Source organism: Drosophila tropicalis, unplaced genomic scaffold, assembly GCF_018151085.1.
Source record: "Drosophila tropicalis isolate 14030-0801.00 unplaced genomic scaffold, ASM1815108v1 contig_413, whole genome shotgun sequence".
Lineage (NCBI taxonomy): Eukaryota > Metazoa > Arthropoda > Insecta > Diptera > Drosophilidae > Drosophila > Drosophila tropicalis.
The window spans coordinates 1,729,999-1,754,084 of record NW_027172877.1 but is presented as its reverse complement, the minus strand read 5'-3'; the positions used below and the strand labels follow the sequence as shown (position 1 = coordinate 1,754,084).

Here is a 24,086-nt window from a genome sequence, read left to right as displayed (position 1 = left end):
AACTTATATATATGTACATAGGTACAAAAATACATTTCCAGCCACCAAAAATTTGATAAACTCACTCGACATCCGTCTCGTCCTCTTCATTCGATTCAGATGAATCAGACTCAAATCGCTGGTTTGCAATTGGACTTTCTGCAATGCTGCCCTCTTCTATACTATTACAAAAAAAAAAAAAAAAATGGGTTCCATTATTTCTTCGAATTTTACGCTACAATTGCAATTTACAATGGCAACACTTCCGAATTTTCTTCATCTGCTTCGTCACTTTCGTCACCAACAATATGCGGAACTTTTGGTGCAAATGGCCTGCAAAACAGTTCTTTTATTTTTTACACGGATTTAAAAATATATGCTTACATTTTAAAATATTTAAGATTCTTATAATCGTTCTTTAGGCTTAAGCTTATTTGCACACAGCGCGAAAGTAAATCACTCTAACGATATGTTTCAATGTTGTCAGGCGCAATGTGACTAAGTTTTGTTGCTCAACACTTTCAAGTATAGGGATGGGAGTCAAAACACCACAATTTTCGCTATGAACTAAAATGTAAATATCTCTCTCTCTCTCTCTCCCTCGCTGTTTCTTAATACTGATGAATACGAATTATTATGAAGCACTTAAAAAAAACACACACACATAAGCATTGTGAACCCACTTAGCATGGTGTTTTTGCTTTATTTAATATTTATTTTAATAATCAAATAAATATTCACCTAAAATCTATGGATTAAAATATTAATAGTAAAAAACAAACAAAATATAAAATTGTTAAAATATTAATAGCAAAAACAAAGAAATAATTAAAAAAATATATAACGAATCATTAACCTAGGGTTCATAATGTTGACATGAATCCTCAAGCATTTGCTCACAATTGCAATAGTTAATGTCCGGTGCCATATCAGAAGCTAGATCTTCCTCGCCAATGGTAATGCATCGAACATTGCATGGATATTTCTAATAATATTTTAAATTTTAAAGTGTTCGAAGGGGAAATTTGTTATATTTCATACATACCACAATTACGAGTGGACGACCATCGTTATCGGTGAGTCCCCCATTATCGCAACCATCGCCCACATTTTGTCGTTGGATTATGTACTTGGTAAAGCAGCAGAGCAGGATCTAAGCGACATAAAATATTTGTTTAATTATCAACACTGAAAACTATCGTTTACTTACTAAAAACTTCAGCGAAAGAGCAGCTAGAGCCAAGAGTATATAAATTAACCGCCACAAGACAGATGAGAAAATAGGCAGGCAGCCATTTGTATTGATGGAATCAACCGTGAGCGTTGGAAACGGTTGTCGGCTAGTCTCATCCGAACTATCCACCGAATCCGATCCTGGCATCTGATTTGCAAAACAATTCTCACAGCTTCGTTTGCAGCAGGCAAAAGGCGCTAGCACCGCTTGGCCTTGACTGCAGTTATTTTCCGGTCTCGGCATCCAATCAGCATACATCCAATCCTTATAGCTGTGCACCCCACAACACTCTTTATGGAGCTGCAGGCTGTCCCACGCCAATTTCCATTCCGGACAGGTGTAGTACATGTCAATGCCCCGCGTAAGCGATGTTTCTGCGGCATTCTCCAGGACACAGACACTTCTATAAAGATTCCACATGGTGGCGAATCCAGATGTTATTATGACGCAGGAGTAAAACAGCCAGATGGTTAATAATAAACGGATATTTGGCGTACAACGCCTCATCCAAAGTCGATTCCACATGGAGAGACTGCAGAGGAATGTCACCATCAATTGGACACCAAATATATAAATGCTGAAAAAATACCCGTAGAGCAGGCGACTTTCAGTATCCGTCAAATATGCCGCCAATATCGTATGGTAAACTGCAGTGACGACCACAATAAGCAAACCAATTAGAGCTTCAACAATCAACAGAAGAGCAATGTACACGGAGGCTTTGCGAAAAGGCTGTCGCATTTGGTCATTTTCGTCTGCATAGGATCTTAAGAGAGCTTAAGAGTTGACTTAGTTTTGAAAATTCAATTTTCTGAATTCAAATTTCATTTCTAATGACTTTAAAAACAATGCTAGCTGAGCACTATTATGTTTCTCGAATAAATTTCTCATTTTAAATACTAATTTTTTTCATGAACATTTAGTTTTATCAATTTTCAAGTTCGCGCCAAACGCCGATAAGTCCACTCACTGTCATCTCTATAGCCAGTGTGACCATTGTTCATAATTGATACCCATTAACATTTTCAGTGCATGCATGCAAAACATTAGTCTTCATTGCCGAAATTTATACTACTATTCGCTAATAAAATGCACAAGTATTTTATACAGAAATATATTTATAGTATACTTACATACATATATTGATGTCTTGTTTGTAAGTCGGTTATAAATGCTACAACAAAGAATAAGAATTAAGATTAAGCTATTAGAATATTCTAATTTTCTCGTTTGTATAAACTAGGGTATTTAAGTGTCTATATTTTTATGGCACTATTAAACCCGGCTTTGGTGATAAGACAAAGGCAAAACAAAGGCATAAAAAGAATTATATATTTAATCGCTGGTGAAAAATAACGCCCTCTTTATTGCCAGTGATATGTTGGCCACTTCGGGTGTCTGTGGACTTGCAATCCTAATCCTTCTCAGCTTTAGCGGCAATGGATTCGTTACAGCCTCAGTTAATCTGCCGTTTAAGTACGAAATAAAGGATTTTCAAGTGCCATTGGATCATTTCAGTTTCCTGAAAAATGCATCATTTAATATACGTTATCTCTACAATGATTCATTTGCGGACAAGGGAAACAAGCGATCGCCGATTTTCTTCTACACTGGCAACGAAGGTGACATTGAGTGGTTTGCGCAGAATACGGGATTCCTGTGGGAACTGGCCGAGAAACAGGGCGCCGTTGTGGTCTTTGCCGAGCATCGCTATTATGGCAAGTCATTGCCGTTTGGGTCAAATACATTTAATAAGACAATGCCAGAAAATTTGGCATATTTTACGGTGGAGCAGACTCTCGAAGATTTCGCCTTGCTGATTACGTATCTAAAGAATGGCGCAGATTTGCCAGTGGTGGCTTTTGGCGGATCTTATGGTGGCATGTTGGCCGCCTGGTTTCGCATGAAGTATCCGCATATTGTTGTCGGTTCACTGGCAGCTTCGGCGCCGATCTTACAGTTTCCTGGCATAACACCATGTGACATATTCAACAAGATCACAACCTCGGTCTTTCATACGGCCTATAATGGCAACTGTACTGTCAATATTGGAAAATCGTGGAAAGCTATTGAAAACTTGGCCAGCACTGACGCAGGTAAAAAACAAATTTCGGATGCTTTCCATCTATGTAATCCATTGAAAGGACCGGATGATCTGACAAATCTTTTGGACTACCTTGAACTTGTCTACGGCAATCTGGCAATGGCCAATTATCCGTATAACAACAGTTTTCTGGCACCCCTTCCCGCGTATCCAGTGCGTCAGATGTGCTTTTATCTAAAGGAGTTGCATAAAACGGACGCCGACTTACTTCAAGCCATGGCTAATGCATTAGCTGTCTATACTAACTATACAGGCACAGTGAAATGTCTGGATATATCGTCCAATTCGAATGCTGATGACTCCGGCTGGAACATTCAGAGCTGCAATCAAATGGTAATGCCTTTCTGCTCGAACAGCAGTGACACCATGTACCGGACAAGCACGTGGGATCTCAAACAAGTGTCCGAGAAATGTATCCGCGATTATCATCTTACTCCCAAACCAAATGACATAATCTTACGCTATGGCGGCAGAGATCTGTCTTCCGTTAGTAACATAATCTTCAGCAATGGCCTACTCGATCCTTGGAGTGGGGGTGGTGTTCTGCAGGCTCCCAACGATCAGGTACATGTCATAATAATACCAGAGGGTGCTCATCACCTGGACTTGAGAAAGAGTGAACCAGCCGATCCTCCATCGGTGAAAGATGCCCGGAAAAAAGAGGAGAATATTATTATCTCGTGGATTGAGCAATTTTATATCTGGTCGAATAAGTAAACCAACTTCTCGCCTTGAAATTTTTACTTATATACGACATAAAGCAATTAAAATCAAATTATGTAATACTCTAATTCCAATAAATACTTACACCTGCACACGCATTAAAAAATTTAAATAAATATAAATACATTTGTTTAACCCTGAAATCCTTCAAGTCTTGGAAACAAACCATTTAAATTTGATCTATTAATAATTATATACAAAAAGCATTAAGCAGTTGAAACATTGTTGGCAACTAGGACTATAAACATTGAATACATTTATAGGGATAGATTTTATCATTTCACAACCTTTTATATTGATACACTGGAAAGCAGTCGTAATTTAAAAATATACTAAGTATTTTTAAGTTAATGATGCAGAACTATTCGTTACGTCAATATTTCTACTATAAAGTTTACATCGTGCAAAAAGGTTATTTGATTATTTGTTTAATTGTGATCTGGGTAAATCCCGTGTGTTTGATTGCCTGTTTCTTTTTAAACTAAGGGTCCAATCAAGATATTACGATTTTAGGCACAGTAATTTCAGCAATTTTCGATAAAAACATTTTGTCAGTATGAAGATTTCAAGACCATTATATATACTTACTAGTTGAGAGTAAAAGGATTCGAAAAAAAGTATAAAATTATTTGTAGAGTTGTCCCACGGAGTACTCCAACGTGTCTAGATATCATATGTATCTAGTCTACAAAGGCAAAATATCAAACATTTAAACCAACTCTGTAGAGTATTTAAAATAAGCCTGTCCGCAGATTACTCGGAGCGCTTCTGTATGTGGGCAACTCAGTTCTTACCAGAGACCTTCATGAGCCGTCAGTTAAAAAAGAGATCCGGCATTCGGTACTGCCCTTAATCAGATTGAACACAGCTAAAAAGATGAAAGGGTTTTCAGATGGCATGGGTCTTGGAACTACTTTTCAGACCACACTGGACTGGAGATGTGTACCTTTGGCATAGGTTAAAATAAAAGTGACTTAGAAAAACTTAATTGTTTCTTTCTTTAAAAAACTATTAAGAATGTATTTTAATTAAAATACTTAGAAATCAACCAAATGAAAAGAAGACCAAGTTATAAGTATAGAAAATGATTTTCTTTTCAGTATTATACAAGTTCCACATAAATCTCTCCACAGGTTTCATCTGTAATTATTTTCCACTAAAAAGAAAAATGTCTTGAATGGTTTTTTTTTTTTTTAATTTTTCTTTAATAAGTATAATGCATTATAAAGGTACAGTTGTTCACAAGAAAGGAAATCTTAAGAAGCTACATAAATTATATAAATTTGATAACTGTTCAAACTGTTAACCATAATAATAATAGGTAATAATAATAATAATAGTATTTTTGTATGTTGTATATAGAAGCAGCAAAATACACAAATTTAACATGTTTAAATCAACTTAAGTAAATACATAATAAATTGCATATAAACCTAATTAAATAAATGTAGTAATTGTATTTTTCTTTTTAATAATTGCTCAAACAATAGGTAAATTGTTAAAAAGAAAAGAAAAGAACAATTTGAATAAGTGTAAAAGTGAATTATATAGAATTAAGCTTATCAAAAAATATTAACAAAATTGAATTTTTTTTTTCGTTTTACTGGATGGACTTTTGCCATTTTCTATATGCAATTTTTTACGATTTTTTTTTTGTTTGTTTTGTTTTTAGTTTTCTTATTATTTTGTATACGCATTTTTCAAGATTTTCTTTTTTTTTTTTTGCTTTTTGTTTATATAGAAAATTTGTTGTAGTTATGGTTTAGCACCAGCATAGGACACTTTTTGCTTCGTTTAATTTTGTTCAATATGCTCTAGGAAGGGCGTGTTTACTCCCACATTTCGATCAACAGGTATGTTTCGTCTATGTCTTGATTTTGTTATGGAAATGAGTATCAGGAATGCTTTAAGGTTTGAAAGCTAACACGAGTTGTTGATAATTGAGGATGGCTACTGTATGGTCTACACTACGTTTATATAGGATCTGTGGCGGATCTATGAAACAGCCCAGTGTTCGAGTATTTACACAAAACCTTTTTGTCGTGGGAGAGAGCTTGACTAAGGGTTTGAGCAAATCAGCTTTATCCTCGGACTATGATAGCTAACTAAACGTGCAAGTTTCGAATGAAAAACCAACGCCTAATGCTCTTGCTATATTATCATTTAATTTGGGAGATAAGATATATAGTTGGCAAGAGGTTTTGATTTTTGTTACGTAACCTGCATTGTTTTTGGTCTATGTGGGTCATGATTTGTCTTGAGATTGTTTTTTTTTTTTCTAACCGTTGATCTAGTTAAGAAATTTAAGCTTGATTTTGTCAATTCATGAAAAAATGTTCCACAAAATTTTCAAAGATTCGAAAAAATCAAGCTTATATTTCTTTGAAGGAGAACACACGCCTCTTCCTCAATGAGTAGAATGAGTAGAATTTTCGTGTGCGTATTTCTTGTTGATGTTTGATTTCGTTTTTATGTATATACAAAATATTGGGAGAGCATATATATTATATATGTTGTTGTATATATTAGTGTATATATATATATATCGTTTATATGGGATTTTACAAAATTTTTGTTTCGTTAGTTTGTCGTTAGTTTTTTTTAAGGTTTTTTCCCTTTTTCTTTTGTTTTTCCATTGTTTTTCTTTTCTTTTGTGTTTCATTTGTTTTTCATTTGCTCGTCGAGTTTATTTACATAGTTTTTCTTTCAATTCTAGTTTATTTTTATTTTATGCCTCTAGCTATCAAAACCAATATTTAATTGTTCAAAATTACAAAAACATTTACATATTTAAAGGCTGCTTTTTGATTGCCCTTACTATTTTCGTACAGGAATTTTTGATTACAAAATAGGTTTTTCTCATGATGATAATTATCATCTTGTTCTTAGTTGATTCATTCTTTTGATATTTTTCTTTTACTAAAAGGCATTTTCAGGTAAAGTTTTTACTAATTTGTTAGACGTTCTTTTTGTTTTGTTCTGCACTAATCCAAAGACAACTTATAATTTTTTCCGACAACATCTTCAGCTTTCCAGCAACTTTCCACTAATTTGACAGGTTAGAGATTGGTTCGATTTATTACGTTGGTGGTGGTCCATGCGGGTACGACAACATTGGCTCCAGACTCCGGGCAAAGGTGTTGGAGAACATGCATGTGTAGTCCTCACCGTGGGGCACCAGAGTTGCCACACCTAAAAGCAGCAACATTAGCGCCTGTATGGGCAGGGAAGCACGTGCAACGCGCCCTAGGAATCGAGCACCTCGCGCCAGAACCGTGGTATTGATGACATCGCCATCGGCAGCATCGCCTTCGTTGCTGTTTTTGGAGAAAAGGGAAATCAATTAGTATTAGAGTATATACTCAAAAGATCGGATGATCATTAAACAACAACAACATGCATTACTACTAAATACTACAGCGGAATGAAAGATGATTTGCGCTCGTTAGAAGATTTTCATCCGAGTGCTTTAGGATAGATGGTCGGATGAATTTCAACTAACAACAACAAATAGCAATAATATATATATGAATCCCAGTTGAGAGTGCTTTATAGTTGCATGAACTAACTAAAAATTAAAACCAAAAACTAAATTCAACAAATTGATCTATCAATATTTACTTTGCATTTTCTGTGTTTGGTGCGGCGGCCTGCATAGAAGAGGTTGATAATGTAGTATTATCCAAAAGCTATAAGATTGAAAGAATAAATAAAAAACAAACAATAAAAATCAAATATTACAAAAAAATTAAAAAATAAATTAAATAAATAATACATTAATATATTTTGTATTTATACACAAATTTTGTAGTTTTCATTTTTTTTTTTTTTTCATCATTGTTATGCCAATTTTCACTTACTTTTTGCTTTTTTGGTGCTTTTTAAATTAAAAGTATTTCAACAAAAATTACAAGTTTTTTTTAAGGACAAAATTCTTTTGAAAGAATTTCATGGATTTTCTTTGAACGGTAACAACTTGGCTAAAATGAATGAGTTTGGTTGACATGACTTACCTCATTGGAGAGTATTAGCAATGGGACACCCAGATTATCGCACTCATAGCCCAGCACAGCGCCAAGCTTGACAATGTAGATGCCAGAGAGACGACGTAGCGATTGCAGACGCAGTCGGAGATCGGTTAATCTGGAAAGTGTTCTAGAGTATTTGAAAACATTTGCTTACAGCTCTTTGGATTAGAAGTTTGGATGAAGGGTTAGAATGGGCGGACGAAAGAATTTTGTGTACCAAACAAACGAAAACAAAAAAAAAAGAAGTATTTAATACGCAACATAAAAAAAAAAAACAAACAAAATTACAGCGAAAAACAAAATAGATTTATAAATGCATTGATACAACTAACTAATTACAATGGTGTAACATAAATCGACAGATATTGTTTGAGGAAAAATTATCCCAAAGTGTGTGGTCTTCAAAGTAAGCAGGAATTGTCTGAGGATGTTTGACACAAAATAATATGTTTAAAAAAGATAAAAAGATTTGAATCAGAAGTCACAAGGGACACAGAATTTTAGTCCTGTTTACTTTGGGAACCAACTTTTGGTAAAGGGCTTAAAAAATGTGTGCCAAAATTATAGATGCTTCTCTCGAGAATAGAGAACATTTTTAGTAGAATTTTGAATGTGATTTGGTTTGTTTTTTGAATGTAAGGAAGGTGAAAGAAAATAATTGAAGTAGTATTAAAGAATAGAAGCAAAATAAAGCAATATATATATATACAGGCCAATTATATAGATGTCTTTTCGAATTGATTTTAGTGATCACATTACAGGAAAAAGAGGAAAGTAATACTAGGATACTAACTACTATCAAAAAGTGCTACTAATTAATTATGTTTATTCCAATAAACAAATAGGAGAACAAACTACAAATAAATTTACTAAAATCCAAATATTTTCTAAACAATGAAAAAAAAATCATATTGCCGCCCACGGCTAACACAGTTATTTTCATACAAAACTCTAGCAATTGAATCCCTATCATTTACATTACACATCATAATATCTAGACTCTCACGAATTTTTTCGTTCCGCCCTCTGGCACTGGCCACGCGATTAACTTACCTTTCATAGGTATGCTGAGACTGTTCCTCTGAGCCCTCAACAGAACGTAGCAATTGATCGGCTGCATCTTGCAGGCTAACCACACGCGGCTCGCAACGTTCCAATTCGGCACGCAGATCCTTGAATTTCTTTAACTTTGCCTCAAGCACTGAACGCTCTTCGGTTAGGTCCACTGGTTCGGATGCCTTGATATTCTGTTCGGTAGACTGCAACCAATCGACCAATTCACCAATGGTCTGATGGAACTCACTATTGCCCATAAGGGCCGTTTGTAAGAGACCCTGCCATTTGGTGGCATTGATGCAAACATTGTTCCAGCGCTCATTATCCGCTTCAAGACGAGAGCGCAGTTGCCGGGCCTTATCCGTGTCCAGGGTGTGTGTAGCCAAATGATCGCCGACCACATTGAGGGATGAGATAATTGATTTGTGACTCTCCAAGTCCAAGAGGAATTCACGATGATCCTGAGTCACATCTTCCAGCAGTTCAATATTCGAGGGCGGAGTGCCCTGGGCTTTCTGTGTACTCTCAGCAAATTGTAGCCACTGCTCCAGACGCCATAGATCGTTGTCGATCTGTTGCCAATTACGTTGCGTACAGAGCGGACAGGTTAGGCGGCCGACCTCGCTGCAAAATTATAAATGAAAATTCAACATTAATGACATTAAGAATTTACACATAATATGGATTATTTTAGTTGTTAGCATTCGCAGCCGAGAGACAAACATCATACAGTTGTTTGTTAATCTCCCGGTAGCTTTGTATCATTTGCTGTGCTCCACCCTGGAGTCTGTTGGAACGTAACAAGGATTCCAACAGCTTTTGTCTAGTGGACGAGCCACACAGAACATTTATGGATCACAGGGGGAAGTACAGCAAGGATTCAAACAAGTAGGTACATAGAAGGGCAGGTAAAATGTAGCAGGTAATAATGCTTAAAACTTACTGTGTACAGTTGTTTTTGTAGGAAGCAGGTAAATGACACCTGTCCAAGCGGCATCATGAACAAACAGGTTCAAGTTGAAGCATTATGGGTTAGGAAATGTTTGTTTGTTTGTGTGAAGGTGAGTATAAATCGTAATGGAAAGCAATAAAAAACACAATTTGTTAGCCAAAACACAACAGTGAACCCAAAACACCAATAGAAAAACAAATAAAAATGTTTAAAAAACTTGTAAGAAACCAGATCAAAAGAGAAAAACTAGAACTTTTTTGATAGTTCTGCCAGATCTTTTCAATATCTTATAGGATTGTATAAACTGCACACGAACACAAGTCATCTGTTATAAAATTAAAAATTTATGCAGGATGCCGTTCGTCTTGAAAGTTTTCTTTTGGAGTATTTGAGACACAAATGAGGAAAATGCAACTTAAGTATGCCACTTTAACTCCCAACGACTCAAAATGTGATCTGGTTTCTTATGTTTTCTTTTATAATTGAAAGAGATGAGGACTCGGTAGGTAATCTTACCTTGCATTTTGATCGTGCTGCTGTCGCGCTTTCCACTGCGATTGCAGTGTATCAAAGCGCAACGCCAGCTCTGCCACTGCGTCAACTTGAGCTGCCTGGTTGTCTGCCTTGCATTCGGTTATTAGCAGATGACTTAAGTGCTTGACCAATTCGGTGGATGACTGAGCATTGCCCAAGAGTTTGGCTATCTTCTGGGGTCCTGGTTTGCGCGTTTTATCGATTATGGTGCGCTGCAATTCATCCAAATTGTTTTGGCATTCGGTAATCGCTGTCTGCAGCTCCATGCCATAGGCATCCTTGGCCGTGATGGAGGTTTCGCGTTGCATTTGCTGTGCCTGACGCAGTTTGCGCTGCGACAATGTATTGACCTGGACAGCAGCATTGGCAGCTTCGGTTACGGGTATCGCTGAAGCAGCAGCGGCGCCAGCAGCAGCTGCCTTGGCTAACCAATTGGTCTTCAAGGTGACGATACGGGTCTGTACAGTCTGCCAGAGTGTTGTATAATCGGCAATCAATTGTAGGAGTTGTTTCAATTGGGGTTGTTGTTTAGTACGCGCTTTGGCCTCTTGGGATAGTGTGTCCGCCTGTTGGACATGCTGTTGGGCTTCTTGGAGCTTACGCTCTAGGCTATCTAGACGCTGAAGTACAGCTTTGGGATCAGACTTTGAATTCTGTTGATCTTCAACACTGGGCAATTGTTCGAGAGCTTTTTGAATGGCATTTAAGGATTGAGTTGCCTCCGCTTGGGCGCTTTGGAACTCTCGCAAGATCTTGGCATCCTTATCAATGGCATCGAGAAGGGCATGGCAACGTGGAGTCAATTGGCGCCATTTGCTAATCATAACTTTGGTGGGCAGGGTGAGTTTCTGTATGTTCTCGGGTTCAACGCCAGCACTCATGGTTAATTTGGCATATGTATGCTCCAGCTGACGCAGATTCACCGCCTGACTGTCCAATTCCTCCAGCTTGGCTTTGAGTTCCTTTTGACGCTCCTCAATTTTTTGTTTGTTGGAGGATTTCTGATCTCTCTCATAGCCAGCCAATTGCGTTTCTTGAATGCCCAGCCAATTTTTGTGCTCGGCTGTTAGTTTGATAAGCTGCTGGAGAAGATTCCATATGGTTAAAATGCGTTGCTTACGCTCCGCAGATTGACTGCAAACATTCTTCCAACGTTGCTCCAGATTTTGCGCTGAGCTAGCCAGACCTGAGGTGTTTACCTGCGTACGCCAACTGTCTGCATCGTTGAGCAGCATCTCCACAAGATTTAAAACTTCACCCACATTACTGCTATGATGTTCTATCGAACGCTGGATTTGTTCATGCTCTCGCAGTTTGGCCTCTATTACATTGGGTGTGTAGCTATCGAAGCTCAGCGGCTTGTCCAATTGTGATTCCACCTCAAAGAGCCAAGCCCTGATCAGGGCTATGCGTTCTTCCAGACGCAACAAAGTCATCTTTAGTTCTGTTATTTTGGTTGAACGCTGTTTGCATAAGTATTTGAGACGTTGCCAGCGATCAATGAGTGAATCACTTTGCTGCTGGACTTGACCACGTACTTCCGGCTCGGCATAAAGTTGCAATAGCTCCCGGCTGGTGGAAAGCAACCATTCGCGTTCCTTATCCCGCAATTGCAGTTCGGAATTGATTTGCTGCTCTAACTGTTTGGCTGCTTGCTCGGGATTTGTCATGGCCGAGGCATCAGCGTTGCTTTCCACGCGCTGCTCCAGACGTTGCAGCCACTGGGAGATGCGTCCATAGCGAGTTTGGTAGTTGGACAGCAGTGATAGGCGCTCTTCGATGGCATTGATTAGAGCGGCCAGTTGGTAATCCAAATCCGCATGCTGCTGCCAAAGCAGCCAACTACGCTGACGGATCGCCTTCATGTCATGTGGACTAATGCACTCCTTAAGCTCTTCTTGGGTCACAGTGAGACTTTCTAGAGCCTGTGTCTGGAGACCCAATTGGACACGTTGAGCCCGCAATTTACCTAGCAGTTGTTCTATGGCCGCGGGTTGAGTAGGCAGGTGTTCACTATTGGTATCCAATAGATGTTGCGCTAAAGAGAACTCTTTTTGCAACTGACTGACTCGGTGTTCGTAGTCTTTTGACAATTGGGTGATCCTTTGTAGGAAACCTTGCCAAGTCTCTAATGCAGCTCGTAGATTACTTATCCTCTGGGTAATGCTTGCTTGTTCCATACGCATTGAAGTGGCCAATGCGTCGTCACAATGGCGGGACAACTCTTGTTGGCGAGCCAGCAGAGATTTACTTTGCTGTTCGCCTTGGCCAAGCTGTTGGAGCAAGCCCTCCAAGCGTGCTTTTAGATGGGGAACACGCTTGAGATGGATATACCGCAATTGAAGGGCATTCCTTTCGGCCTCTCGTTGCCTGAGCCAATCAAGAAGAACGTTAAGTTGCTGACGATACAAATTCCAGTCGCAAACGCGGCGTTCCAGTTCACCATTCCTTTGCATAATCCTCGACAGAGTTTCATTATGCAGATTGGTCAGTGCCTTGTATTGCTCGGACAATTCCGATTCCAGTGGCGTTTCGGCCAACACACTCTGCTGAGATACAAGGAGATTCTGATGAATAGCACACAGTTGCTGCTGTTCGCGCAAGCTGCTATAATCCTCGGGAATGGCACATGAGAGGAAGGACTGAACATGCTGCAAGTACTGACGCCACAAACGCAAGGCCTCCGAGCTATTCTGACTGCGGGCCAGGCGAGTGGAGAGACGATGATATTCCTGGAATGTGTCCTGGAATATCTTTTGCCATAATGCTAGTACCTCCAAAATGCCATCATCTGTCGGTGCAATCAAATGGTCATTGTCTTGCTGGCGTTGACTTAGCTGCCGCAGTTGCTCTTCGGTACGAGCTAGAGTTTGCAAATGAGATCTCAGAGCCGCCAGTTGTTCCTCACTTTCTTTGGGTGTTTGCGGTGGCTCTCGGGAAATATCCTATTTGACAAAAAAAAAAAAAAAGGTAATTTATTAATAATTATGCACTCCCCAAGTCGTATGACCCTAATATGTTAAGTATGTCGCCTTCCTTATTCTGTTTTTGGCGTCCATTGGAGGGCTTCTTTCTAACTCTAACATTACTAACGCTTTGCAACTGGCAATGACCTCATACAAACGACACACGCGTGCTGCTACCTGTTCCAACTTCAAACTGTCTGATCGGGCCCGCGGGCTGAGGTCTGGGAGGAGGCGTCAGACACAAAACTAGTTGGACAGCTAGTGGCATGTGCCTTTTTCAAAGACTGCACTGTGTGGCAAATGCTACATATTGGCAGTAAACAACAATTTATTATACTTTCAATTGGACAATATCGACCAATATTGAAAATGTAGAACATCGTAGATTCTTTTTATCAGTTGTATAGTCTAATCTGAAATGCATTAAAGATCTCCAATCTGAAATGCATAATTAATACCTACTGAGTTAGAAATTTAAACTTTGTCCTGGTGTCTCTCGGCTCATCGATATCTCTTCACGCCCTTTTTATTAATCAATAAAGAATGAACCATAATAACAAAGTAACAGAACCACTATAATATGGATTTGGCTTTGGTACACAAACCAAAAAGAAAAGCTGGCAACTTTTTTTTCCCAACTTTTAACCCACTTAAAATAGCATGTCCTTCGTATTGGATTAACAACAACAATAGCAACCACAGATTATTGTTGGGTGGGGTTGGGTTGAGAGAGTGTCGTTTGGTGGTGCTGCCGGCACTTGGTGTTTGGTATTGCTATTGTCATAGATAGTTATTGCTTAACCACCCCCCACCACAAACCCCCATCTCCACCTACCTAAACACCACAATAATACAGCCTGCTGTTTCACTTCATTTTTGTTAGTGTGGGAATTTCCACACGCCAATTCTAACATATGCAAATAATCATTTGTCAGTTTTGCCTGGTCGGTCGTCGGTTGGTCGCTTTGTCGGTTATAATCGATATATGTATTTATTTGCCTGCTTACCTGCTGCACATTGTTGAAGTAAGTCTTTGCCTGTGTCACCTCTTTGTCCAGCTCTTTGCGTTCCTTATCTTGGGCTTCTGCCACATTGGCCAATGTGGTAATGGCTTCTTTGCACTCCGATAATCGTTGACCCAATGCATCTAATTCGCCTTGCATTAAAGCGGATGCATCTAAACCAACATCGGCGGCAATTTTCGCCACAATGTCACGTAGTTCCAAAAGACGATCATTTTGTGTGCTTAAATTATCTTGACAGACCTGAAGGAGATAGAAACAAATAAGAGAATAATTAGAAAGTAATCTTAGTCTTCCCTACTCTCCGCCTCAATAACATATATCTCAATACCTATTATATTTAAGTAGATTATTTCGGGAATGGGTACCCGCAAAATGTCATTCGTATTTTTAGCTCAATACTGAAAAGTATTTAGCTCAAGCCGGCTGGGTCAGAGAGTTATTTTCCGACGCGCGCTCTCTCTCTACTGCTGCTTATCAATTGTTGTTTCATTACTCTCGAATGCATTTCTTATTTTAATTTTCACTGAGCTATTGTCGGACACTTTCATTTTCAATTTCATATTTGAAAACAGGTCAGAGCGGCCTCGTTTTCCCCTCCCCGTCATCCATTCATCATCAGGCAAAATGGGTTAAACACATTTAGTAATTTAAAGAGCAGGCCCTTCTTATAGCGTCGTACAGTTGGACTGTCAGTCGGTCGGTCGTTTGTGGTGTGTGCCCTATGATATCATCTGTAAATTATTTCTATGCTTTATCAAATAAGCAAACAAGCTCTCTGGCATTGAAATTCATCAACTAAGCATTAGGCAATGTTTTCTATATTTGTTTTGCTTTAATCTTTAACTCAGAATGAGAGCTCAAGGCATTCCTTTTCTGCTAGGCATATTATTTTTTGTATCGCATATATATTTTTGATAAAGCCGGACGACGGGTTGATAAACTTTACCCATGTGAAAAATGCCAACTGGTTAAGAGCCCAAAAATGGTAAATATATACAAAATAATTATATATAATGACCCTAATGATCAATAAACACAAAAATAACTTTGACTTGGACGACGACGTCGACTCTGACTCCGACTCTATGCGTTAATTTTTAAAACAAATAAACAAAACAAAAAAAAAAAAACCTGAAAATCATTGATCGTCTTTTCGTCGAGCGACAAACTTTCGTGTCTCTAGCATAATAATTTATGACCACAAACATCATAAAATGTTGCTACACACACACACACACACTCACGATATGTGTGAGTAGTATGAGCCCATTCCTCATTTTAGGCCTATTACAGGCGATTACAATTGACGCGCCCAAAAATTGATAGGGAAGCGTTAGTTGGGGTAACAAAAAAAAAAAAAAAAAACACAAAAATCAATGTAATTACTATGTGGCCCCTTGACAGGGGCAATTAAAGCTTCATAGCTCCAATTTTTTTTCTTTTTACCGCCAAAATTGAAGCTAGTTTATAACTTACCTTGGCATGTTGTATGGCATCCAAGGGTTGCTCCAAGGACTTGACACTATCCATTTGCTGTTCAATAGAACTCTTCACTGCCGCCGAAGCGTTACGGTATTTATCCCAAAGTTCCACAGCTCGCTGATAACGTGTATACAATTGTTGCAGGTTCTCGGTGGTATCATTCCAGGCGACTACCGCATCTTGGACGGCCGATTCGATTTGTTCGACAATTTGTACGTCACAGGATTCGATCAAGGGATTGGCAGCGCCCTTTAGTTCATTAAGCAATTGTTCACGATTATGTAGATCGCCGGCAAGCCCCTATTATAGAGATAATTAAGACATAGAGTGGAATTTAATTTAATTTTCGAATTTAATTTCCATGCAACGTGCGCGCGCGTTTCGAAGCTAATGTCAACTGTGGCAAAGGCATTCACTAAAATTTGAACGAAGCCACCAGTAGGCAGCATAAAGTTAAAGCTTTTTCGAAAGTGTTCACAACACAAAAGCTTTTTCGTACGTCATACTACACGGTAGAGCGAGAGTAGTTCATAAAAACGTTGTTGAATTTTTGAATTCACGCGATAAACTGAGAACTCAAAGAGGCAAACATGCGAATTTTGTAGAGATTTTATTTAAAATGAAAGACGATGCTGATAATCAGCAAACCGCGGAAATTTCTCTCGAGCAGGTAAACAGATAGAACCAGATGACGACCGCCGCCTTTGTCTGGTCCTATCAGTTAGTGTAAACAAGGTCAGAAGTGGGTATGTCTCTCCGCCTTCACTTTACTGAAAGCATGATTTTTATTTTAGAACTCACCTCCAATCTCTCGGTGGCCTTTCGCAGACGCTCATAGTCAACTTGGCCATGAACTCGTATTAGTTCCATCATAAAGTCAGTTTCCTGCACAGATCCATGCACCAGTTCTAATTGTCGTTCGTAACGTAGCCAGAGAGCTAAGCGATTTCTAAGTATAGCCATAATATTGGTACACTTGCTCTCTAAGAAGGCATGATCATCTTGCAGTTGAGAAATGTCGCGTTCTAGTTTCAGAGGCGATACAGACATCTTTAGACGCATGGGTAGTGTGTGCAGCATTTGTCGTATACGCATAATTTCCTGCCAACTTGCCACAAGCTCTTCACCTACACCTTGGCAATCTTGAACTGCTTTTTCAAGAACATCGGCCCCTTGTCGTTCGGCAGCTTCACATTCATCGAGAATAACTGATATTTTGGCTTGGTGCTTACGCTGATTACTAATGCCCTCTTGGATGGCTTGCAATTGGTCTCGTAATACCGAAGCACCTTCCAATTCCTCAGCAATTTGAGTGCTTATCTTGTGGGATAGAGCGAAGAGTTCACCTACTTTCTCAGGTTCAATAGCTGGCTCCTGGAGACCAATGCGTCCCAACTCGTTGCCTATGAAACCAACACGAGTGCGTAGAACTTGAATGCGTTCAATGTAGAGACAAAGTTCCTCTTCGTTCTTGATTATGCCCTTCATGCTAGTCATGGTCAGATAGATCTCTTGCAGTTCACGCTCGACTAGTTTTAGTTTCTCATCGGCTGCGATATCCTCGGACGACAGACACTGGACAATGTTCTGTTGAATTTGTTCAATGGCTTGAGAAACGGCCTGCCAGCGGTCCTCCAATTGAGCATGGAATTGACGCTGCAGCATTTCGTCGGCCAATGGGATTACCTGTAGAGACTTCTCAAAACTATGACTGGCTTCGCTGCGTATGTTATTGTGTAAACCAAAACGGGCCTTGATCTCCCAGAACTGACGCATATGCTCAATGGGTTGTTGGGTGGGTTGTTGAGTTGGAATTTGAATTTGTCTCAACTCTTGCTCTGCTTCGCGTACAAATGCCTCCATTTTATCTGTTTGCTGTTCGTACTGCACCCAAATCTCCTTGAAGACCAGCAGGCGATGCAAATAGAGAGCCACCTCTTCGCGTAACTTAAGCAATACTATCAATGCCTCATTTGTTTGTTCCACTAGATTTGGCGCTTGCACCAGTTGCTGAAGTTTATTGGCTATGCCTGAGAGTTGAGTCATCTTTACATAATGATGGGAAATATCATTGCTCAGGGATTGATAAAGCGTTGTATACTGATCGTAGTCTGCCGATGTAACGGCTGAAAGGTCGGGTACACGCTGTTGGGCCACCTGTAGCCACTGCAGTTCATCCCGCATTCCCTTCTCCAGAACAGTCCAGCGTGAAGCGGCTTGCACCAACTTGGAGGAACGTTCAGAGGCTTTGTCTAGCAGTTGGGTAGCTCGATTATAAAGTTCCTTATGCAGCTCCGAGTGCTTTTCACGAGTTTCACTGTCAATATTCTCTTCAAGGGACTCGAGCATGGCTCGGCAGTGACTCAAGTTGACAAAGAACTTGCGCTGCTTCTGAACTTCATTGTTCAATTGTTCCAACGAACTAGACACAATAGGACTCTCAACAAGCTTATCGGCCAGAACGGTGATGTTAGTAAACTCTTTTAGTGTTTGCTCGTATTCCTCAGCTAGCGATTGGAGCTGGAGTATCCGTTCGCGTTCCGTTTGGATGTTATTACCAATGTTCTGGTTTAACTCAACAGCATTGTGCATATCCTGAGGCATCTTTTTACCAGGATAATCACGTTGAAAAGATCTGGCATTTTGCATAAGTTGAGCCAATTTTTGTTGGGCTGCCTCGTGCTGTGCTTCCAAGTCATCTAATTGCTGCAACTTTGCCGAGAGAGGATAGTCCTGATTGATGGTCAACTCATAACGTTGCTGCAGCTGATAAAGAATAACGGCGACATTCTGCAATTGCAGTTCAAAGCTATGCCATTTATCGTAGTCCTTGGTGTCTTGGTCCTGATTCTGTTGGGTGACCTGTTTGACAGCTTCAACATGTTCTTTCAGAGTGTCGACGCATTGCAATAGCTCGGGTTCCACAGGTTTTGTTGCATGGGTTAGCTGATTTTCAAGATGACCAACATTCTCCTTAATTGTGTGCAATTCTTCATTTAATTGATTATAGTTATCCAATTTCTCCTCAGAAGGACCTTCGTTAGAGTTTTGGCGTATGAGATATACACGATACTCTATAGTCTCTAGCCAAGTGGAGACCTTTTCAATAACTGTAATCACGGTGGTTTGAATGATTTTCTGGTCGCCGTTTCGCAGAGCAGAATCCAAATCTTGGAGACCCTGATTCACTTCCAGCAACCGCTGCTCTGTTGGCACTTGTTTAATTTGTTCGGACAAAGTAGCCAAATGAAGAACATTGCTTAAAGGAGTGGTCGTCGATGCCTGTTGAGGTGTTGTGACCGTCGCCTGTTTTAATTGCTTTATGCGACCGCCAATGGCTTCTTTCGTCTCGGCCCAAATAGCTGGGGTCTGCTGCTGCTGCTTAGCCTGTGAGCCAGGGAAGTGCTGCAAGCTCTCGCTTAATAGTAATGCTTGGGTTAACTCCACTGGTGTCTTGTCCACACTGGTTGTAGCGCTGAACCAAACGTTTGGCTCATTCAAATTGTCGGTACCCGGTGTAATAGGCACAATAATCTCTTCTGTGGGTGAAGCTACCTCTTCAATGGTTACTGACGACGTTGGTCCAGTTGCATTGCGTCCAGCCTTATTACTTTGCGATTGCTGTTGCGAGGCAATGCTGACTTTGTTCTGCTCTGTTATATGCACTGGCAACTCAGGGTACTCATCATAGACGGTTGTTTTGGTGATTTGTAGCTGAACTCGTTGTGGTTTCTGCTCATCTGTTTTATTTGAAATTACTTCGACTTCAGCTTCCGGTACAACATATGGCACTTCCTCTACGACTTCCTGATTGGTTGACACCACAATGCCGGATTCTGTGAGCAACTCAGGGGCAATTTCAACTGTCACACTTATTTGTGGTTCCACAGGCTGAGATTCCTGCTGATGCTTCTGCTTCTTTTTGTCCTTCTTAGACTTCTTTTCCTTCTTCGGTAATTCCAAGGTCTGCGTGTACTCATAGACTGTTGGCTCTACCACGGAACAATCTGAATCGGCTGGTATGGCTACAGTAGTCGTCACTTCTAGTTCATACGGTTCGGATATTGATGTACTTGTTGTTATCGAAGCCTCATCATCTAGTGAGAAAGGTTGTTGGTCTCCACGTGGTGTTGTTTGCGTGTCGCCATCGATAACCTTTATGAGTTCCTCTGTAGTGGTTTGTTCATTGATTGTCTCCGGCTTGATCACAAGTGTGTCCCCAACCACCTCGGTTGGCTCAGGGGTTAGAGTCTGAACATGAGTTTCAATAGTGGTAATCGTCTCTGTGACCGTGGATTGTTCCGTTGTGGGTACTGGCAAGTCAATAGTCATTTCCTTAACTAAGTCCTGGACCAGAGCTGGCACAATGTCGACGCTTCCTGGTTCGGGTTCGCGCGGTGAATCTTTCGGTGTTGTTTGCAGCTCTTTTTCAATGCTTGTTATGATCGTGGTTTGACTGGAGATTTCAGTGGTTTCTGCTGGCTGTCCACTTACATCCGTTTGTATTTCAGTAGTCGAAACCTCGACTGGTTCAATCTTTTCGGGTGCTTCCTCTCTTGGAGTGGTCTGAGCCTCAGTCTCAGTTATTTCAACAATCAAGGTCTGGGATTCATTTTCTTGATTATCGGGTTGAATATCTAGACTTGTCTGCACTGATATCTCGTCGAGTTTAGGTTGATGCTGTGGCGAAGTTTGAACAGATTTAATGTCTTGCTCCACCTCAACAATGGCTGCAACTGGCGATGGTACGCGTGGTGTCGTCTGCTGCTCCTCATCTTCGACAAGAGCCAGCTCCACAACTTCTGTAGGTATAACCAGTTCTGTAATGGGTGCACGCGGAGACTCGGAGGGAGAAGATACCACTGCATCTTCCACAATTTTGACGCTTGTGTCAATGCTGTTATCAATGCTCGACAAATCGCTGTCTGCACTAATCTCTACAACAGATTCATGCCGCACTTTAACTGGGTCGTCACGTGGTGAACTGACTGAGGAAACGGGCTCGTCTTCCTTTTCTGCAGCTAAAACTACTAGTTCAGGTTCAGTCTTATCCTCCAATTGCTCATCGGATTTAGTATCTCTTCTCTTCTTTTTCTTTCGACTTCGTTTACTGCTAGTATCAACGGCTGGCGTCGTTGTGGCAGTCTCAACGATGGTCATGCTAACCTTAGGTTTGGTTTGCACGTCGGATTCCTCTTTCTCTTCCTGTTCCGTACTCATTACGACCTTTAGAACGCCTGAACCATTGTCCACAATGGATGGAGCTGTAACCTGATAGGATTTGCGTGGTGGCTCTGTAGAGGCTGTTTCACCGCTAATGAATAGTTGTGTGGCCATGCGAACATCAATTTGATCGGGCTCGGATTCTTGCTTGCCAAGACTATCAGAAGGCGAGTCATCAATCGATTGTTTGTCTTCTGCTATGGGTTCCTTTTCTTGCGTTTGAATTGTTTCTGACTTAATCTTTGTAACTTCTGTGACTTCACATGGCTTATCAAATCTTTCTTCTGGTTTAATCTCTTCAGAAATGACTGCCGCTGGTTCTACAGGCGTTTGTTTCACAGTCTCGACCACATCAATGGTTATTGCTTCAGTAGGTTCTTTTTGTTTTTCTTCCATTTGATGTGGTTTCAAAGCATGTGCCTTTTCGGCTTCCAAGAAACTTTGAATTTCAGTCTTCTGATTGGGTGCAACTTGTGTGGGCAATTCCGATTCCGATTGCTCCTTCATATTAGTGGTGAATGTAGTGCTAGTTGTGGTTATTGTAATACTACCAGTGGCCAGTTTTTTCTCGATCTCAGGTTTAGTCTCAGTTGCAGGTTTAGTCTCATTGGGTTGTGCTTGCTTAATTTCTTCTGGTGGTGATTGTGGTTCGAATTCATAAGATTCCAGAGATAACGAATTTCCAGTTTCAGGGCTAGTTGGCCAAATGGTTTCGATTTCAGTGGTTCTTATTGCCGCTGGCGGTGCTATCTCCTCCTCATGCTGGGAGAATTCAATATTTGTTGGCTTCAAATGATGTTCCAAGGGCCAAATTTCATTGATATCTTCCACGAGAACTGGTTGTTGTTCGTCCTGAGGAGTGACTAGTGTTGTTGCTGTTGTGGTGGTTACATCCTCGGCTATAACATTAACGGGACTGATAGTAGCAACTTCTACAGATTCTTCAACATCTACTTGAGGTGCTGGCAACTCTACAAGTGCTTCTTTGGTCGTTTCTGTTGTTATTGTTGTTGTAGCTGTTGGTTGTTGTGGTGTCTGTTGTTCTTGTTCATGTTGTGGTGTGGTTCTTGTTGTTTTGGTGGTGGTTGTGGTGGTGTTGACGTGGGTAGACTCAATATCAAATACCTGTTGCTGCGGGTCATCTGTCGTTGGCTTTGACAGATCCGTTGCAACTTCTTCGATGACCACTCCTGGCTCCTGCATCAAACGCTGGAACTCTTCCTCGGTAACCACTTTGCCATTAACCGTTCGCATAATGTTCACATTAATGTGTGGAGCAGTCTCTTCTTCGGTTACCTCGATTTCTTCAGGCTCTTCGATTACCTCTTCGGTGATATGCTCCTTTCCATCGATGATAACGATACGTTTGATAATTTTACGAGTTTTGCGGATTACCTTGCGAGTCACCTGTTGCACCACTGCCCGAATGCTACTTTGCGTTTCTACACCGGTTGGCAATTGAGATAGTGTTACTTCAGTTTCACCAGGGCTACCCACTAGCTGCTCTTCATATTGCTCAATTATAGGCTCGGTTTCGAATTCCTGCACGGTAACTGTCTCCGGTTGCGAACCGTCGATCAGAGTTCCTCGGGTTTGTTGCGTTACAACTGTGCGATAACTGCCCTCCTTAGGATCGGCGCTGGTATCTTTAGTTTCTACATTCTCAAGATTCATTTGGCCGGTCGATTGGACCTGAATATTGCCATCTGCGTCGCTGATTGTTTCAATGGAGCTAATTTGCTGTTGCTGCACAATCTGCTGACGTGTACGGGTGACCTTCTTTAGAACGATATGTTTGGTACCATCAGGTCCAACAACTACTTCGGTGGTTTGTTCATCGGGTTCCACAAATGTAGTTTCAAATGCTTGCGGCACGTTCTTAAGTATTAGCTCGGTGGCACGATCAATGTCACCTTGTGGTTTTTGATGGTAACGTGCCTCAATTTCCACATCTTCGGGCAGGTCAGGAACATCCTTGTTGAAACTCGTATCGATTTGAATGGTTTCTTGGCCATGTTGAACCGTTTGAGTGACCATAATATTTTCAGTTGGTTGGCGTTCCTTCTGGGTTTGTAAAGCAACCTCAGCTGTTTCTATAGCAGGCTCCTTAAAACTGGTCTGTGCCTCCACAGTGTTTGTTTCTACTTGTTGAAGCGCTGGTTCCTGTAGGCTGAACGATGTCTGAGTTTCCACAAAAACGCCTGTCGGTTTGATTTCCTCTTCGGGCATCGAGGTGGAATCAATGGTATTCTCATTAGACTCAATCGATTCATGTGCTGCATCTGGCCTATCGATCGGTGGCTGAATTTGTGCATCGGCCAAAATTCTTTGCCGCTGAATTTCATCACTCTTAGCCTTGCGTAAATCAACAATACGTTTCTCGATTGTAAAGATACGGGTGGTGGCCACAGTTATTTGCTCCCTTATAATGGTTATTATGCTTTGCAGCTGTTCCATCAATGTATTGGCAAGTGGAGCCACATCGGGTTGGGTCTGAAGCTGACGCGTTTGCTCCATCAGATCATCCATAGACTGTTGACGATCTTTCAGGGTACGCAACAATTGCTGGCTACGTTCCACCTGCGACTTCAACACCTGCTCATCTGTACTGCTGTCAGGTGTGGGCTCAAAAGATGCCAGCTCGGCCGATACTTCTGTGATCCATCGTTCCAATTCTAGTAAATGCTCTTGGTATTGGTCAATCTCCTCTTGACGCTTTTTCTGGCCATGCATAGCGTTCTATTTGAATAAATTTTAATCAATAAATAATAATATTCAAC

The 24,086-nt window shown here is 40.5% G+C and overlaps 3 protein-coding genes across 4 annotated transcripts in view; 1 reads left to right on the top strand and 2 right to left on the bottom strand.

Moving 5' to 3' along the window:
* Positions 1 to 767: 767 nt before the first annotated feature.
* Positions 768 to 2,034, bottom strand: Tsp33B (Tetraspanin 33B). 2 transcript variants are annotated; one of them, XM_068285615.1, is made up of 4 exons: positions 1,803 to 2,034; positions 1,190 to 1,745; positions 1,025 to 1,132; positions 768 to 964 (listed from the first exon to the last, which is right to left on the bottom strand). In XM_068285615.1, exons 1-4 carry the CDS (start codon positions 1,952 to 1,954, stop codon positions 836 to 838), a joined length of 945 nt encoding a protein of 314 aa, XP_068141716.1. In that variant the 5' UTR covers positions 1,955 to 2,034; the 3' UTR covers positions 768 to 835. The 2 variants fall into 2 exon arrangements, with proteins under 2 accessions (XP_068141716.1, XP_068141715.1); XM_068285614.1 differs by having other exon boundaries at positions 1,190 to 2,034.
* A 452-nt stretch (positions 2,035 to 2,486) lies between these two features.
* On the top strand, positions 2,487 to 4,183 carry LOC137573509 (lysosomal Pro-X carboxypeptidase). The gene has a single exon (XM_068285444.1). It carries the CDS (start codon positions 2,592 to 2,594, stop codon positions 4,032 to 4,034), a length of 1,443 nt encoding a protein of 480 aa, XP_068141545.1. The 5' UTR covers positions 2,487 to 2,591; the 3' UTR covers positions 4,035 to 4,183.
* A 1,595-nt stretch (positions 4,184 to 5,778) lies between these two features.
* Msp300 (Muscle-specific protein 300 kDa) overlaps positions 5,779 to 24,086 on the bottom strand; it is a 105,154-nt gene continuing 86,846 nt past the window's right edge. Inside the window, 8 exon segments of the mRNA XM_068285573.1 lie at positions 5,779 to 7,357; positions 7,662 to 7,729; positions 8,054 to 8,195; positions 9,122 to 9,748; positions 10,593 to 13,555; positions 14,584 to 14,841; positions 16,078 to 16,383; positions 16,885 to 24,045. Of these exon segments, the coding sequence (XP_068141674.1) occupies positions 7,120 to 7,357; positions 7,662 to 7,729; positions 8,054 to 8,195; positions 9,122 to 9,748; positions 10,593 to 13,555; positions 14,584 to 14,841; positions 16,078 to 16,383; positions 16,885 to 24,045 (11,763 nt within the window). The 3' untranslated portion in view covers positions 5,779 to 7,119.